Here is an 18,022-nt window from a genome sequence, read left to right on the forward strand (position 1 = left end):
GGAGGCTGCGCCCAATGGGGCCGCGGCCACGTTGTTTCCAAACACGGGGCCGCTCCTCCTGCCGCCGCGGGGCCCCGCTCCCCGCCTCCGCCGCGGTGAGGCGCTGCCACGGAGGCAGCTCCTCAGGCAGCCTGCCAGCGGGGAGGGCTCCGGGCCGGCGGCGGGGGCCTCTCACTGGGCAGGGACAGCCGCAGCTCTGTGACAGCCACGGGAAATGAGGGGAGAAAAACCCCGCTGAGTGCGGGAAGGCTCCCACTGCACCGCTTGGGCGACCCTAAACGGGGACAACCCATGCTTAGGGAGCCTCAGGGCTGGACCAAGCAGCGCTACGCCGCCCCAGCGCGGCGGGTGGCGAGGAAACGGTGCCACCGAGCAGCCACCGGGCGGCCCGAACCCCCTCCTCCTTCTCCCCGCCGCCCTCCCGGAAGCCGCGGGGCTGGGCACGGCGCCGCTCCCATGGTGCCCCGCGGCGGCGGCCATTCAAACGCGAGCCGAGAGCCACCGCCGCCTACAAAATGGCGGCGCCGGGGGGAGCGGAGCCGCCTCGCGTGGTGCCGAGCCCCGCGTCCCCGCTCCTCACCGCCGAGGCGCCGGCCGCCCCGGAGCGCGGGAGGGGGCCCCACCGCCGCGGGGTGGCGGCGGCGGTGTCGGTCGGCCCCTCGGTGTCCGTGGTGTTCCCGGGCGCCGTGAGCCGGGAGAGCTGCTGCCGCTTCGCCTGCGAGCTCCTGAAGCACGTCCTGTACCAGCGGCACCAGCTCCCGCTGCCCTACGAGCAGCTCGCCTACTTCTGCCGGCGGCAGGCCCAGGTGGGCTGGGGGCGGCCGGGGCCTCGGGGGTGGTGTGGGGGTGGCTGTGCCCGAGGGGTTCCCGGCTGAGTAGCTCGGCCCCTGATTTTTTTTTCTGACGAACTCTTTCTGAACTTTTCTGAAAAACTCCACCAACGTTACGGGAAACAGCTGGCAGGGCTCAACATGTTGTTATTTATCCCCTTTTGCTCCCGTTTCCACTCAAAGCATGTTGTTGTTGTCTTTTTGCACAAACGAGACTGACAAAAGTTTTTTAAAGTGGCTTCAGGGTGGTAGTTGGTCTTTTGAAAGATGGATTTTCTTATTCTTGCGGGGATTTATTGGTAGCTTGATGCAGACTCAAATTGAGCAGGAGTAATGCGGCGTTTTCTCTTATTCCTGGACCTCCTGATTTCACCTGAGAGTACCTTATTACCCTTAAAAGGAACATAAAACCCTATAAATCTTCCTCAAGTTTCAGGGAGGGCATGTGCCATGCTTTCTGAAGAATGCATTGGGGCCCTCTCCACTCTTTCATGAATGTGCTAACTGTTTTTTGTTTCGGTTTCCAGGTTGGGGATGTGATTAAAAAGCCACCCTCTGTGGACCTGGCAAACAAGAAATGCCAGCAGGTGCTGATGGATCTGGAAGGAATGCTCCAGCACTTGGAAGTAATGTTTGGTTTGACTCTGGTTCCCCGGGTCCTTATCCTACTTGGAGGCAGTGCCGTGAGTCCCAAGGAGCTTTATGAGCTCAACTTGGAGGGGGTCTGTGTGAGCAGTGCTGAGAAGAGCCTGAAGACCACATCCTGTGTGCGTAAGCTCTTTCACTCGCTCTTCATAGCAGATGTCTTCAGTGAACTTAAGGCTCTGCCTGTCATGGGCGCTGTTGTCATGCTCCAAGGACACCGCGATTGTGGTGTTGAATGGTTCCGGCCCAAGCTCAACTATAAAGTACCAACTCAAGGGAGGAAACTAACTGTTAATTTGTCCTGTGATGGAGACATCAGTGTAAGTGCCTCAGCTCCTTCAAGTATGACTTCTGCTTGGGAGGACTACATATGGTTTCAAGCACCAGTGACGCTCAAGGGCTTTCATGAATGACCTGTGCTCTGTAGAATTTCAATGGAGTATTGAATAACCTTTGGTGCTACTTTATGTGGTAACTTGATCAAATGTAACAGCACATGCTTGTCTGTCTGAATCTCTTCTCCAGGGTACCTACTGCCTTCCTGTAGCTGGACTGCGTTCTTCCATGTTCATCTCCTGAATTGTCTTTGAAAGCAAATACCCTCTAAGGCACAGTTGCATACAGATACCATGATTCATTAGGAACCCGACCTGAGGCACAGGAAATGAATTAGTGTCTTGGGAATAAAACTTCTTAGCCACCTACTTGTTGAACTGACAAATACTGGATACAGTTTTCTGAGTTTTATTGCAGCTACATCTCTGGTAATAATGACTGTTAGCTGATTATTTCGGATTATAGATAATGTATACAATTATTAATATAGTTGACCTTTACCACGAAGGCTGTAACTATTTTTATCTACCCCACTGCTGTGAAAGGAGACATTTTCCTGCAGTCTGATCAGGTTCGAGTACTGAAGTGCTTGCCCATCTATTTCACAAAATCAGACTTCCCCATGACTCAGTTGCAGTTTGTTAACAATCTAAGGAGTGGAACTTTTCAGCATTTGGGAGATTTCATACCTAGCACAGTGTCTTTTACAGGCAATGAAAAGAGGTTAAGCAGTCCTATGGAGGCAGGGGAGCACATTTTCTTATTTTCTACTAACCTTTAGTCCATCAGACCTGACAATCAGTTTGATATACAGTTAACATTAGGAGTAAGCAATTTCTTCTCTAGCCTTCTTCAGAGAAAGTTAGGACTCCTGCCCCAATATGATAGTTTATTCTCACTTAACAAAAACAAAAGGCAAAATTCTTCTTGCTTGCTTTTGCCTTTCAGATATTTCAGAGTCTTAGACTCTAAAAGCTTCTGAAATGAAGCGTAGGTAAGGGGCATGTCATCAAGTTCAGCACTATCTTTAACTGTCACCTCCTGCACTAAGTCAAAATGTCTTACCAGGAAGCAGAACTTGAGTCCTTTCTTCTGGACTAATGTCTAGTACAGAATGGGACATGGAGGGAGGGAAAGAAACCTGTGAATCACAGTGTGCCAGAACTAGATATCTGCTGGAGTTGTCTTGAATCATCTGTGCATGTATCTGTAACGTAATGAGCTTAATAGCTCCATTCCCTTTGAAGAGAATCTCTAGTCTACTGGCAGTGAGGTTGTTTGCAGTTATCTGCTAGCAAAAGCTGCTTGATGGGGTGGTAAAAGTCCTTTGAAAGGAGATCAGAGGGTGAAGTAACCTTCCATACCTGGTACATATTTTAAGCTTGTCTGACATTTTGGCATGAAATAAGATTGTAGAACTGGAAGGAAATTAGTGAAGTTCATATTTCTGAGCTTGGAGAACACTAGGAGTGCAGTCTTTGCCTTACTATCCCCTGACAACTGTCATATAATGTGTAGTAACTGCTAAAGTTAGCTCCAGGGGAAAAAACTGCTAAAATAAAGTTGCCTTATGTACGGCTGCCCACTTGGGAATGTAATCACAGGTCTCTTGAATGAAATATAACTTGAACTATTCAGTAGGAGTGTTTGGTGTGCTCAGGAGATCAAAGCCCTTCCGCACTTGCACCAAAGCTACTTGTAATGCATATTTAAGAATGCTAGCACTCAAGAATTTAAAGAAGCTTTTGAAAAGACGCCTTAGTTCTGGGGAACAAGGGGCATGCTCCTTACTGCTTTATCCCCCAAATGAGTGCAATGTTACTGCATTAAACTGTTTACATACTCTGTTATACTTGAACTATGAATGCAGCAATGATATGGTGCTGGGAATAAAAGATGACAAGATGCTTTTTTACATAGGAAGAGCTTTAGAACTTGTTAATCAAGTTTAGTAGTTATAATCATTATCAAAATAAAATGTTGGCTTCTGTATTGTGATTACATTGAGTTTATTTAATCCCTCAAAGTAAGGCTTCCGTGGGTAGCAGAACAGCTTGCTTCTTTTCTACGTATCTAAACTACATGTTCACAGCTGCTCCACCCTTCTCACAAAGCGTATGATGTCTTGTGCCAGAAGCTTTGGTTCCTCAAAAGCAGCAAAATGGCCTCCGCGGGGCATGTAAGAGTAACTGACAATGTTCTTGAAGACCTTCCTTGCCCAGGAATGTGGTGTATGTGCTATCTCCTCAGGAAAAGCTGCGATCCCCGAGGGAACATATACTCCAACCCTAAAAAGACAGTTAACTGCATTTTCAAAACAGTTCTTAGGGAAAATCCGACTTTCAGAGTCCGAAGTAACACCTTTTGACTCTGGCAGCTGTCATGGCGAGTCGGAGAAATTTTACCATTTTGTAGTCTATACTCTGCTGAAGAGCTTCATTTGTATTTGAATCTCTTTGAGTTCAAAAATGTTATATCCAAAGATGCATAAAATGAAGCCCACTTCACAAACAGTATTAAATCTTGGAAAATGTTTCAGGTTTTTGAGATTGCTGTATAGCTTTGTGATATGAGATAGCACATCTCTATGTGAAACTCATGAATGAGTTAACTCATTTACTTTCGGATTTATGGTACCAGTATAATAAATTACCCTCTTGAGAGGGAAGGTAAACTGGTTGTCAGTCTACAGAGAACAAGACTCCCCTATTTTGTTTCTAATACCAATCACTTGGAGAGGAGTTCTGCTCAGCAGTGTGTTTCCTGGTCAGCCTCTCTTGTAGTCATCTTAAAGCCAGCAGCTGTTAGAAGATGTTGGGTTTCAAGTACTGCTCTCCTGGAAGCTTGTTTCTTTAGAAAAATCCCTTCCCAAACTGCTTCTACAAGTTTCTGCTTAACAGCTGTAGTTCATAGTTTATCCACCAGTAAGCCATATCCTTCCTAATTCAGTTTAAACTTGTTAGAAATGCTCATGATTTTCTGTTTTGTTTTTACCAAACCAAGCCATGGATTATGTTTGTTTGTCTGGTAAATCTATAGACCTGTATTTGGAAGACGAGACTGAATTACCTATTTTCTTGACTACAGGCCAGCCTGTGTAGATTTTTAGGTTCAAAGGAAGTGACCTTTAACTTTCATTTATCAAAGAAAAAGAACTCGGATTGTTTTCTCACATAGGCTAAATTTGCTGTTGTAAGTGATCTAAATGCAGGCAAATCTGATTGTCTTGTCTGCAAATCTGTTTTGCACCTGCCACTTCATTACCTGGAATCATCAGTTAGACGAGGATCCTGGGAGAAGTTCTCCTTGTAGTATCGCATTGAGGGCACAATAGATGATGTCACCCAGTAAATCATCACATTGGTCAAAAGCTCATCTAGTGAGTACTTGCTATTGAGAGAGAAAAGAAGCAATTTATCTGAGAGCTGTTTTTCAATATGCTATATTGGGCTTATGCCTTGAAGAACAGTTGGTTGTCTGGTTCTCCACTCATTTTCAAGCAGCAGATCAGTTGACATCTGTGTGCTCAGAGCAAAACTGCCTGGTGCTGAACCAGTAGCTTGCAGGCAGCCTACTATAAGGTTAACTACTTGTCATGTAATCTTTCATCCTTAAAATTAACCCAGTCTTTTACCTACCTCCTCATTAGCTATCATCACACTGCCTTTTAATGAGTTTTCTCATCAAAGAGCATTTGTTTCCTTACCTTTCCAAGCCTCCATCATCTTTATGCAGAAATGATTTATCTGTCCAGGTAGAGAATTTCTCCAAAATATATGCAGCAAGCCCCACCGGGGAGTCATTCAGTCCACAACCTAGTTCAGGAGAACAGCAGAGCTTTTGCGTTTGCATGGCATTGTAATACTTCAGCTGAAGTTAAACTGGACTTTCACAAGTTCCTTAGAGTTTTACATGAGAATTTGGTAGAAAGTTTATATTTAACTACCCCTGGCAGTACTTTATTCTTGATGAATTTACCCCTATGGAGTTCCAGCTGTAAGTGACAGGGCTGCAAACACACATGGCTCCTATGCAAGAGAAGCAAGGAGCAAAACCAGACCTGTCAGCTTCCTGTTGACATGCGGCAGGAGCACACTGGGATGTAAAGTGATTACACTGTACAAAGAGTTTTTAAATAAACTATTTGGGAATGCTGTCCTGCTTTGGATGGGTAATCCGGACACTGAGCACAGTTTATCACCTTTTATGTAATTTAAAGAGTGGAGTGCTGTGTATCCACTACCTGTTCCTCCCCTTGGGGAGTGCTATGTTATAAATGTTACAAAGGTAGCACATACATAGCATATTTTCTCCATGTTTTACTTGTAAAACAAGGATAGTATTTACTTCAGTAGTGATACAGGCTTGCCTTCAGAAAATTCCTTAGCAGTACTCTAGGCTATAATTTTAGAGTATACTAAGCATTGTGTACTTTCAGGTGTATTTTAGTGCGACTTCAGCACTGAATGACTTTTTAGAAGATGATGCACACCATGGTCTCAGTTTAATAGTGGGCCTAGCTAAGTAAATTGGTACATTGGCACAACAATTTCCTGCACATCAGGCCTAGAGTAATGTGCTACAGATTGAAATCATATAAACGCTTTGGCCAGCAACAGTAGGGCAGGCTTAAATGCGTCATCCAGCATACAACCGATCTGGAGATGAGCATTTTCTGGGCTGAAAGCTGCCTCTGAACCACTTTATTGAGTGTCTGTGGATTATACACTCAAATAGCAGTCTTGCTTGCAGCTTGTTATTCAACATGCCACAACTGGTGCTGTGTGAAAATACTGTGACTTTGCTTTAAACTTGCCTGATGAGAACTAAACTGATAATGTAGATATTTCTTAAGACTGAGTAGGGAATATATATATTTTCTTCATATTTTCTACATTTCACAATTCTAGCGTGCTAAGAAGTCCCTGCTGTTTTTTCTTCTAGGTTACAGAGTCCTATCCTGTGTACAGTGTTTTTATGGAAGCTGCTTGATCACGCCAATTTGCCTTTTTTCCCCCCTTTTTGTATTCTGATTCTAAAGCATGCTTATGAAACAGGGTGAACAGGAATGCAATGGATTCTGAATATCATGGATTTGGTATTTTGTCTTGGTCTTTTTTTTGTTGTTTTGTTTTATTTTATTTGACAATCTGTAAAATGCTCTTGAACTTTGGCTGAGCTGGCTGACATTTGAAAGAACTATCCATGACTCATGGATTTTCTTATATAGCAGCAGCCAAAGAGCCCATTGTGATTTTCTTCCCCTAATTGCTTTGCACTTTGGTGACATCAAATTTTATTGGCCAATTTATTCAACTAGTCAATTAAGTGTTTTCGCAACTCTCTGCGGTTATCTTTAGATTAAACTAAGCCCTGGATAGCACTCAATTTTTCGCTTAACAATTAACTTTTCTCTGTAGAGAAATTAGGATCATGCTTAATTGTACAGGTGCCAGCACAGATTTTTGTGATACTCTCCTCACCCCTGGAACTTGCTTACTTACTCCTGTGTTCGGATTCTCACGTTAACCAGTTATTAGTCATGAACTTAGTCCTATTCTAAAGGCAGTTTAATTTTTTGGGAAACATCGGGGAGGAACCTCAATAAAACTTAGTTTTTGGAATTTGCTCTCATTTTTGAGCCCTGATTTTCCTGTGATACTATCACCTGTAAATCAATTTTCTTCTTTAAAATAGTTCTGCCAGCTTACTGATCACAAAGACTAGACATACTGATTTGTATTTTTCCAGGGCAGCTGTCCCACCACTTCTTGTCTATTTAAAACAAAACCAAACAAAAAAACAAAAAAAAAAAGCAGCCTGGTATCTTGCTTGCCTCCTTTTATTTCTTTGGTATTGTGATGAGTTCAAGCAACAGACTAGGTATTATTTAACATTTCACTTTCAGTTACTTCTGAAAGTTTCAGTGAATAGCCAGGCTGAGATACTATTCATTCTGTAATCTCTGCTAGCAACACCAATCTGATGCAGTTCTGCTGGCTTTCCTAGTGAGAGAAAATACTCAGAAGAATACCCCATAATCTTTACTAGTGTGGACTAATGCAAATAATTTAACCTTTCTGAGATGGCCGTATGTTTCTTCTGACTCTTTATCTACTGGCCACACTGACTCTGTCAGCCTTCTGGCTTTTAATATTTAGGGCTGAGTCTACCTTTCTGCAAATTTCACATTACGCTTGCTTATGATCTTTTTTTCCATGTTTTCACCCATTTTTATTTCTAGAAGCTTCAGTTTCAAGACCCTACACTTCACTTTAAGAGGCTTTTTGCAAAGGGGTTCTTTCCTCAAGAGAAGTGGTACTCCATTTTAAACAGTTTTAGAAGTGATATTTGCAGTGTCCATCTTTTTACTTTTTTTTTTTTTTAAAGACAGGTTTTGGTCCCATGTCTTGCATTCAGTCACCGGAATGCATTGCTTTTCAGATGCAGTAGGCCTTTGTTCGACTGAGGTGGTTTTTTTTTTTTTTTTTTTTAAATACCATAAGCAGTTTGTATACTATATATAGCAATATAAAGAAGGTTCATTACCTGCAGTGTCTGGTTTGGTGGCTTGGATATGTAAGTATCCAGATTCTCGCAGAAGATCATATACATTCTTCTGCATGAAGGGGTACATCCGTCGAACGTCTTCCCTAGTGAAGCCTACAAGCCATGGTACGTAAGCCCCAAGCATCACTTGAATCAACTTTTTAAAACCTTGCATGGTGATGAAGACAAGATTCACATGAATCCCCTTCACAGATCTAAAATCAAATTAATGAATAGAAAGTTAAATCAATAAATTTTCTGTATCCAGATTTTCTAGAAAGTAAGTCTGACTGGTGCTATGATAGAAGCATTTCATAAAGTCAGATATATCAAGCCCTGAAAGAACCTGAAAGGTTCATCGTGGTTATCATGGTTCAAAAAAAAAAAAAAAGAAAGATTGTAGGAGTTAGAAATGATACAGCTGGTGCCATCTCCATTCAGCTGTGCCATTGGTGTGTGATGCCAGTTTTTAGGTGTTAAACGCTGAACTACGATGCCATCTTCCAAGGAAGGTATTTTGTTTCTTTTCTGGTCAGGCTCCCTCAACTTTGCATTTTAGATGGGAAAGTGCTATACGCTTCAGCTGCTGAAAGGATGAGCTCCTTTGATTCCCTTTGCTACTCACTCTGGCAGCATCTGGGCCATGTTTGTAGTAATTCGAGATCCCCAGTCTCCTCCCTGAACGTAGTATTCCTTGAAGCCCAGTCTCTTCATCAGCTTGTGAAATATCCGAGCAGTTGCGCGGGAGTCAAAGCCTGTAGGTAAAGAGAAACACCACACAGGAGACCCGTTTGTCCTAGCATGCATTCCCTGGCCAAAGATCAGAGCCTGACAGAGACAAGTGAGTGTGCTGCTGTGAAGGCACTGCTCCAACTCACAATAAACAGAACTCCAGATGATGTAAATTCAATGCAAAGAGGAGAAAGTGGAAAGCAGAGATGGCTTCCAGCTACCATTGCCTTCCAAATCTCCACAACCAGCCTTGGAGCCTCAGTCAGCATATGTGCAGAGCCAAGTTTACTGAACCTCAGATCCAGAATCTGCCTTCCTGCATTCACAGACTTCAGTGCACAGGGGGCTGGGGAATAGCTGAAGTGTTACACCAAAAACCTTGCAATTCCGATGGAGCCTCTTCATCACTTACCTTTCTGGTGCGGAGCCTCTGAGAAGCCATAGCCTGGGATGGATGGGCAGATGACCTCAAACACCACATCACCATCACCCAGGCCGTACTTGGCTGGCTCTGTGAGCAGAGGGATGATCTTGTAGAACTCGTAGAAGGAGCCGGGCCAGCCGTGGACCATCAGGATAGGTTGAACAGCTCGTCCATGAGGGACGTAGGGGGGCTTCACATGGATAAAATGGATATCAATCCCTGCCAGACATCAAAGAGATAGATTAAGCTCTGGCTCCATCTCAATTTCTGTTCTGGACTCTGAAGAAGGAGGTTGGCAAAGTATTAATTAGGTTTCATAGCAGAAATTATACAGTCAACCAATGGCAAGAAGATGCCCAGCTGAAAGGGGGATGCCTGGCATTGTAGCTATTTCTCATCTTTTGCATACAGGCCAAGGTATTGATCTCAGCTCCAGAAATTGGAGTTGCAGCAGACTGAGCATCCCTCTCCTGAGAAAGTGGTTTCACACTAATGGGTAGAGCTACACTTAAACGCACAGCATAATGCAGGAAAGACATTGGGCATTACCACGCAAAAACATGACATAGTGACATGAAAAAATATTCTAGCCTTAGAGCCCAGATAAGTTTTGCAGTCTTTAAAGGTGTTTTCAAGGCATCACTAGAAGAAAACAAGAAAACCTCATAGTTAATTAGAACAGGTTCTGAGCCAGGGGAAGCCCGTTTTGAAACATACCTAAACTTATTGCCAATATGTGATGGTCTCAATTTATACAAGGTTATTAATAATGTGGGCCACAATAGTGATATTTCCCTTATATCACTAAGCTGTTATGCACACTGTTGTCTTAAATATTCTAACATCTTACAGTAGCCATCAGGGCTGGGCTTCCAGCAGCTCCTTGTGCACCACTGGCAAGAGCAAAGTGAGGGCGGCTGGTATCTGCCAGAGGAGTGCCCTGTGTTGGACCAGGGAGCCACGCGGACCTGGTTGTGACACAACGACCCCCTCACCTTCGATGGTGGTTTGGAAATGAGGGTATTTGTTCAGGATTTCCACTTGCTTGTTCCAGTCGAACTGGTTCCTCCAGTAGGCCACCACCTTCTGCAGGTAGTCGGAGTTGAAGCCGTAGTGGAAAGCTGCCCCTTCCAGCGGAGGTGCGTAGCGAGCCTGGTCGAGGCGGTGGTGCAGGTCCTGCAGGAGGAGCGAGGCTGCCCAGCTGCCCACCCGTACTGTGCTCCAGGGCAGCCACAAGCAGGAACCAACTCTCAAAGTGGCTACCAGCTTTTAGACCACTCCTGGTACACCACGAGGCCGGCTGAAACAGTGGCATGCTCTCAATGATCTCATCAATCACTTATGTGGGGAATAATTTGTTCTACAGATTAACTGTTTCCCCAAGAGGGTCCCAATCCTGCCCTGCTGCTAATTTCTTTTAGGATTTTTAGCACTAGCAGCTTCCAGGCCTTGCTGGCTGGAAAAAGAATTTAAAAAGGGTGATCAAAGATTGGGCCCAGATGTGTGTTGCTATTTGATTGGATAATTAGGGACAGGTGCTACAACTCATCAAGGCTCTGTCCCTTCACCCTTTCCAGGCATCTCTCTGTGGGAGCCCCTCAGCCCTGCCCTGCTGTAGCTGCTGCTGTCCCTACACCCTCCTGCCCTGCCCCACCGCCTGCAGACCCACTGTCAAACTGAGCTGCTCAAGGTTGCACAAAGGGTCTGTGACATCTGAAAGTCTTTAGGGGACAATGAATCTGAACCCAGATCTGACTCATAAAGGATGATGAGACAGCATCATCTAACAGTATTAAGAAACTGCACTGGCATATCTCTAAGCAGTAAGGTGGTGACAAAGAGTCTCCATCTCACAGCTTCCTTCCCCTCCCTATATCCCAGCCACTAGTACCTCAATTTCTTTGTCAGAGGTTTCAATCTTGAAGGGGCGGATTCTTTCATCTTCGTTCTCTCTTAGTGGTCTTTCACCTGAGCCCCACCATCCATCACCCATTTCAAGTCTCTTGATCTTGCGTCTAGACATTAGCCAGCAAACCACCATTCCTCCGACCCCCAGAGCGGCTGCAGGGACCAGGACTGCATTCTTCTGTGAATATTGAAAAGACCTAGGGAGGCATAACATTTGCATTCAATAACAAAAGCGCCAAGGATAGTGGGACTGTGCTGAGGCTTGTTTTCACAGTGGTTGGGCCCAAGAAATAACAGATGTCCAAACACCCCATGGAGTCAGCAGGGGCTCAGCATTTCTATTATTTTTGAAGACCACATGCAAGATTTGGGGCAGCCCCCCAGAGAGCAATGAGTTCCACAAATACCAGCTCAGCAATCTGAAACCGGAGTAGAGATATTAAACTCTAACAACAAGAGTCTGAAGACAAGAAGCCTCAAGGTTACATCTACCAGTGCTCATTAGGGATCTCAAGCTCTTGCTGATCATGACTTGCTGATCACAAGGCTCCTGAGTAGAGAGACAAGGGTCTTCAGCTGCCAGAGGGAGCTTGATGTGCTGGACGTGCCCTTCTCGGCAGTGCTTTACACATAGCTTTCCTACAGATTCAAGCATCTCTTAGGGCAACACTGGCCCTCTAACATAGCCCTCCACAGGTAGGGGTCTAGGTTGTCTGTTTGGTGTCCCCATTTCTGTTCCACACAGCCGAGTTTAGGACTTTCTTGAAATATGGGAGCTAAGTTGCCAGAGCTGTTTTTAACAGACGTGTAGAATGTTCTGAAGCTCTTTAAATGCATGAGCAATCAGTCCCAAATGAATGGTACCTTCCTGTCCCTCTGACCTGTGGCTCAAGCTCTGCAGCTTTGCCTGGGGATTAGGAGGTGTGCCTGTTGCAGGGGGCTGCAGGAGGACTACAAATGAAAATTTGTTGTTGTCATATGGAGGTGGGAAAGGACTATGCTGTATCCTAGGTAGGGTGTTAAATGAAAAGTGGAGGGCTTGGCTATTTCACTCACCTGATGCGGGATAAGATGCTCTCCCTAAAGAAAAGAGAAAAAGAAAAAAAAAAGATCCTTACAAAGTGATCGTGTTGTCTGAATGGTACCAATCCTTGGGGACAGTGCAAAGAACCTCACCTGCCTTGGGATTGTGAGCTGTTTAGCCACACAGACATATCCACAATTTTTCTTGTACATTTGGATGAGAAAGAGAGGGAGTACAGAGGCAATGTTTCTTGGCTGCGTGTTAGCTAGATATCTTGTTTAAATAATATTACCTCCTTCAGCACAATTTAGATAAAAGGCCCTAAACAGACGGGTAGGTGTCCTTGCAGTCTTTCATCCTATGAGTGGCTATGATACTTCAGCCAGGAAAATCAGTTATTTTGACCACTGCATGGAGATAGGCACAAAGCCCTGCAGGGAACTTTTAAGATCAAGGTTCACTCTACTCCCAGCCACGCTGTGCTCATTGTGCCACAGAGCTGGCACGAGGAGAGGCTTGTAGGACCTTTACCTGCTCAGATTTCAGTGAGTTGCTATACCTTTCCTACTTCTAACGACTCCTAACTGGATACTGAGCTTTTAGGACTCATCTGCCTGCAAGAAAAATGAAAATTCCTCCTTGGTTCTATTTTAGCCTGATGGATTGTCTTGCAAGAATAGTTACTTCTGGAAAAAACTAGAAGTAACAAGAAAAAGTTTTGTCGCTCCACCTTACGGAAGGTGGCTAAAGTAGGGAGCTGCTTGGCATCATAATTAAGGTATCTCAAAACAAATAAAAGGGCACAAAACTCCATGAAAACACACACCCATTTGCCGTTTCTTTTTACCTGCTATCATTTCCCACCACTACCTGTGGCACATAATCTGGTGCCTATACTGGAGACCCTAGCAGTCCCCATGGCAATTTGGTAATGATCTCTGATAGCTCAAGTGTGATTTTTAAGGAGGTACCTCCTTAAACAGCTCCCTGCCAAGGCAAAACAAAGCTTCTGTAAGCAAACAATGTCACCCTTCACCTCACGGAGGCTGAGCAGCTTATGCAACAGGTAATAATATCCCTGTGCACTTACATCCCAGACTTTAGTGAGTTGGAGGCATGAAACAAGTTATTGTGGCAGTAGCACCAGCTCAGCACTGTTAACAAATCAAGGACGCCAGAGACACAGCTCTCCGAGCAACAAAAAGCAAGGTTCGGTCTAGTACAACCTCCTCCCCAGTCACGCTCAGGAGAAATCAGCGGCGTGCTCCCCACACCCTCCGATGGCTTGGCTCAGCCTGGGTTACCCTGCAGGGCTTTCCCCCACCCCAACCACAGCAGAGCCTTGTTTGGGCCCTTCCTCCCCACCCTGAGGGCATCTCACCAGGCGTTGGGAAGGACCTCCTGCCACATGTCTGCTCCTCCTCGCCTTGCTGCAGCTCTGAGCGAAGCAACCCAGGTGTCTCCTCGGCTGGCTTTCTCTTGGCACTGACACTCTCTCAGTGACACAGCAAGCTACATCATTCATTGGTGCCACCTATTGCCTAAGTGTGCGCATGCAAATTACGTTCAACAAAGTTCAAAAGAGGCAAATACAAAGTCCTGCATGGGGAGGGAATAGACCTGTGCACCAGCACAGGCTGGGTGCCAAAAGCACAGAAAGCAGCTCTGCAGAGCCTGGTTTGAGATCCTCAAGTGAATCAGTCAAGGAGGGGACCTTCTGGCAAAGGCTAGCTATGTATGGGGCTATACAGCAAATATGTTAACCAGCAGGCTGCGTGAAGTGATCCTTCCCTCTCTTTGGCCCTTGTGAGACCATGTCTGGAAGCGCAGTGCTGAGGTCTGGTCTTGTTGGTAGAGGACAGAGCAGAGTGAGTCCAGTGCAGGGCCACCAGGCTGGCCAGGGGCTGGAGCACATGCTGTATGAGGAGAGACAGAGACCTGTGCTTGTTCAGCCTGGAGGACAGAATGCAAATGTGTGTGTGTGCATGTGTCCATCCTACTGCTGTGTACAGCTACCTAGTGAATAGCATAGAAAAAATAGAGCTAGACTCTTCCTGGGGGAGCAACAGTGGAGGGACAAAAGGTAATGGATGCTAATTGCAACAAAGGAAGTTCTGGTTAGATATTAGTATAAATTAGTTCCCCATTCAGACACTGAAATATGTCCCAGAAAGGACACTGGAACAGGGTCCCAGAGAAGATCTGGAATCTCCATCCTTGGAGGTATTCAGAATTTGTTAGGAGCAAGGCACTCAGCAACCTGACCTACCTGGACCTGCTCTGTGCAGGTGGTGGGACCAGCTGACTTCCACGGGTCCCTTCCAACCTGTGCATCGTGTGGTTCAATCCCATGTGCGCCTGTGATTTGCAGCAGCCAAAACAAAACAAAACAAAATAAAACATCAAAAAAGGAAAAGATAAGTTTTCTCATATACCACAGAAACTAGTGCTTTTATTTAGCTCAGGGAACTAGATTCCATTTCCCAAATGGTCAATTAAATCTTACTGGATAAAGGTTGCTTTTTTCCCAAATTGTTGCACAGTGTCCTTGCTGTGTTTTGCTCCACGGATAGCTACATTTTACTGTCAGAGGGAATGATTCCTACCTCCATGCAATGCTCAAAGTCAAGTCCCATTACCAATGAGATCTGTGGAGATCAAGTCTTGTATTGCTGTGCTGTCAAAAGAGCTATCAGGAAGAAAATCTTGTAAATCCTACATTTGGTTTAAGTTCAATTTATTGCTACACCACAGCTATTTCTGGTTATGCCTGGGAGATGGCTGGGATTACTTAGCTTTAAGGCCTTATTTCTAAAATAAAAGCAGGTCTGGAAGCCTTTTGGAAGATGGCATCCCTGATTGCAGAGGGGGCTGTAATTAAGACTGGAGAATTACTATCAACAAGAGGAAAAAACGATCACCTGGATGAAAGGTAGCTGAGGACCCCCATAGTTTGACATGTTGGGGTACAACAGGCTGTGATGTTTCTAGGATTCAAAAGAGAACTTGAGAGAATTCTGTTTCTTACCTATCACTAGGAAAAGGCACAAAGGAGGAAGATCTGGCTTAAATAACTGAGAGTGAAAATATCTATTCCAGGAATGTTGGAAAAGAGCCAGCAGAGCTAGTTAAAGCGGCAGAGAAAAGATACAAGTTGCTGCCGTCTGTCTAAAAGGTTTGGGACTATCAGAACAGGTTTCTCTGAGATATAGGCGGGCACACCAAGGCCATTAATATCCTGAGGCTAAAAGGCAAAAAACAAAACCAAACCAAACCTCAAACAATCCATAAGACACAAAACAGTGACAAATCTGAAACAACTGAGATGTTAGCACACTGTCTAAAATGCAGGGGGTATATGTGCAAGAGTTTGGTGAGTGCTGGAGCAAAGAGCTCAAGGGGTTCCAGAGGAAATCCTCCACTTTGGGATACTGCAACAGCTTGTCCATCCATTGGAAAACAAGTTTTTTTCCCCTTCTCTCTTACAACCCCTAGTGGCCCAAATGCACAACTCCAGGCAGAAACTGCTTGCTGGTGTCAACTAGGCTGCCTACCAGGAGGCTGTGATGCACGTCCCATAAATGTAACTATCAGAGGAAAGGATATAGAAGAGTGTCTCAGAGCATCTCCCTGCACTGGGGCAGGATCCCTTATCCTTAATGACAGACGTTTTATCAAACCCATTTTAAAAAGCCTCCTTGGAGCACTATTAGAACATTTTCTGCCCCTGTCCTGGTGCTGTGATTTTGCTGGTCCAGCTGCTGTTCTGGCATGGGAAGAAAAAGAAAAGAAAAACAAAGAAAAAAAAAAAGAAGAATTGTTATATAGTATTTCAGTATTGCATCTGTCTAAACTTTAAAAGGCTCCCATGTTTCCATTGCACAAATCCCATGTGAACAGAGGGCTTGTTTCCTCTCTTTCCCTTGCTTTTGGCACCAATCAGCAGTATCACGCCTGCACAAACAATAGAAAATATGCACATGGAAATGTAACCGTAATGCATTTTTCCCACCTGTTTCAGCAGCGGGATACAAGCAGGAGCAGCCAAACACAAGATAACCTGCCAGCTCTCCCAGGGCCATTCACAGTGCTGGCAGAGGGAGAGCTGCTGCTGGAGCGAGCACCAAAAGCCCAACCAGAGCTTAAGCGAGTGCCAACAGAGGCACTTGCAGCACTTCTGCAAATACTGGGTGCCCTCTGGTGGGAAGAGGAGCTCAGAGTGCACAAAATAACCACTTTTATTATTTTTTTTTTCTTTTTCTTTTCCCTGTTTGAGCACTTTGTGGTTTTCTCATTGTCCTTTGCACATAATTGGAATGGAAGCCTCCTAAATGCCATTAGTTCCAAAACCCGAGACGTGGGGAGGAAAGTTGGTGATTTCTGGTTATGAACTGAGATTGTGAACAGAGTTAAGACTGGAGCACAAAAGCTTTGACTGCAGCTGTTTTATAGCTTGAGATGCTGGGCTAACTTGTAAATGATCGTTCTGACCCTTAGGTCGATTACAAGCCCCTCACTGATATTTATGCTCCTGGCTGTAATGCCCTGCCCTTCACCTTTCTGTATGAAGAATTCACTATATAATTCTCCTTTTGCATGTGCAAAATCAGGTTCACGATCTTGAGACTATTACTGGAGAGCAAAGACTGTGCAGTAACAGGGGATCTTTATGAATGTGGTCTCCTGACATACACCAAGGGCAAGCTGTCTTCTTTTTAGTTGGTGAGTGGCCGCTTGGCAAGCTGCTGGCTGCTGATGCTGTTGCAGGGCAAGGCAATGCCAGGGAATCTCAGGGCTGCCCTGTGCCCCTCCAGGCTGTCATGCAACCCTGCTTGGCCCATGGCATCACCTGATGATACCCACCTTCTTTGTGACACTCCATTGTCTTCCTTTTCTTTTAAGAAAACTCCTTAAGACTAATGAAGCTTTCCTCAGCTTCACGGGACCTTTGCTCCCCCAGACCAAAGACAGCTCCAGATACTGAATGCAGCATTTCCCTGCATGAACTCTGGAGGGGAACAGTCTGTACAACCCAACGGGTCCAAGCTGGGTCTGCTTGTGCACGCACGTCTCTTTCCACAGGTGTTGTATGAAAACAACACTGCCCAGCAATGGGATCGCACAGGAAGAACTGCAAAGCTTCCCACATGTGGCTGTGTCCTGGAGGCCAAGGAAGAGCCCCAAGCGTGTCTCCCTGCCCGCAATGGATGGGCAGAGGTTTCACCTTCCTGGCGAGGCCTGGGGGAGTGCAGCTGGTCAGTGGAAGATTTGCTTTTCACCAAAATCTGCTTGAGCCCTGAATGGCTGCCTCTGTGTTCATCCTCAGTGATTACATCCCAGAGGAAACACTGAACTCCTAAGCACTTCCAAGCTGTTAATTCCTGAATTGCATTAACAAGAGCCAGACCAAACATCTGAGAGCAGATCGAAGCAACACCTCACTCCTGCCTCCACCAGCAGCCAGCCCACGAGGCTGCTCCACGGTATTTTATATAAAACTCGGATGGCAGGAGCAATGAACAACTTGGAAGGGCCATGGACAACCTCTCCTCTTCCCTCCTCCCCCTTCACAAA

At 45.3% G+C, this 18,022-nt stretch overlaps 2 protein-coding genes across 2 annotated transcripts; one reads left to right on the forward strand and one right to left on the reverse strand.

The window, feature by feature from the left end:
- Positions 1 to 510: 510 nt before the first annotated feature.
- Positions 511 to 4,862, forward strand: MAD2L1BP (MAD2L1 binding protein). Its single transcript, XM_035559481.2, has 2 exons — positions 511 to 806; positions 1,358 to 4,862. The coding sequence occupies exons 1-2, from the start codon at positions 516 to 518 to the stop codon at positions 1,886 to 1,888; spliced, it is 822 nt and encodes a 273-aa protein (XP_035415374.1). The 5' UTR covers positions 511 to 515; the 3' UTR covers positions 1,889 to 4,862.
- On the reverse strand, positions 3,898 to 13,858 carry LOC118254315 (epoxide hydrolase 1-like). Its single transcript, XM_035559469.2, has 10 exons — positions 13,830 to 13,858; positions 12,481 to 12,504; positions 11,408 to 11,621; positions 10,512 to 10,692; positions 9,505 to 9,735; positions 8,986 to 9,115; positions 8,361 to 8,575; positions 5,518 to 5,626; positions 5,076 to 5,201; positions 3,898 to 4,099 (listed from the first exon to the last, which is right to left on the reverse strand). The coding sequence occupies exons 1-10, from the start codon at positions 13,856 to 13,858 to the stop codon at positions 3,898 to 3,900; spliced, it is 1,461 nt and encodes a 486-aa protein (XP_035415362.1).
- Between the last annotated feature and the right edge of the window lie 4,164 nt (positions 13,859 to 18,022).

Source organism: Cygnus atratus, chromosome 3 (genome assembly GCF_013377495.2).
Source record: "Cygnus atratus isolate AKBS03 ecotype Queensland, Australia chromosome 3, CAtr_DNAZoo_HiC_assembly, whole genome shotgun sequence".
NCBI lineage: Eukaryota > Metazoa > Chordata > Aves > Anseriformes > Anatidae > Cygnus > Cygnus atratus.

What these genes read in the sequence shown, in the direction of transcription:
- MAD2L1BP (XM_035559481.2), top strand. Translation starts at nt 516, where the DNA reads ATGGCGGCGCCGGGGGGAGCGGAGCCGCCTCGCGTGGTGCCGAGCCCC. An exon ending in TCTGCCGGCGGCAGGCCCAG is followed by an intron (nt 807 to 1,357) that starts GTGGGCTGGGGG and finishes TTCGGTTTCCAG; the next exon opens with GTTGGGGATGTGATTAAAAA.
- LOC118254315 (XM_035559469.2), bottom strand. Translation starts at nt 13,858, where the DNA reads ATGTGGCAGGAGGTCCTTCCCAACGCCTG. An exon ending in CCTCTGACAAAGAAATTGAG is followed by an intron (nt 10,693 to 11,407) that starts GTACTAGTGGCT and finishes CTCCTCCTGCAG; the next exon opens with GACCTGCACCACCGCCTCGA. An exon ending in CGTCTAACTGATGATTCCAG is followed by an intron (nt 4,100 to 5,075) that starts GTAATGAAGTGG and finishes CTGTCTTTTTAG; the next exon opens with GGTTGGAGTATATGTTCCCT.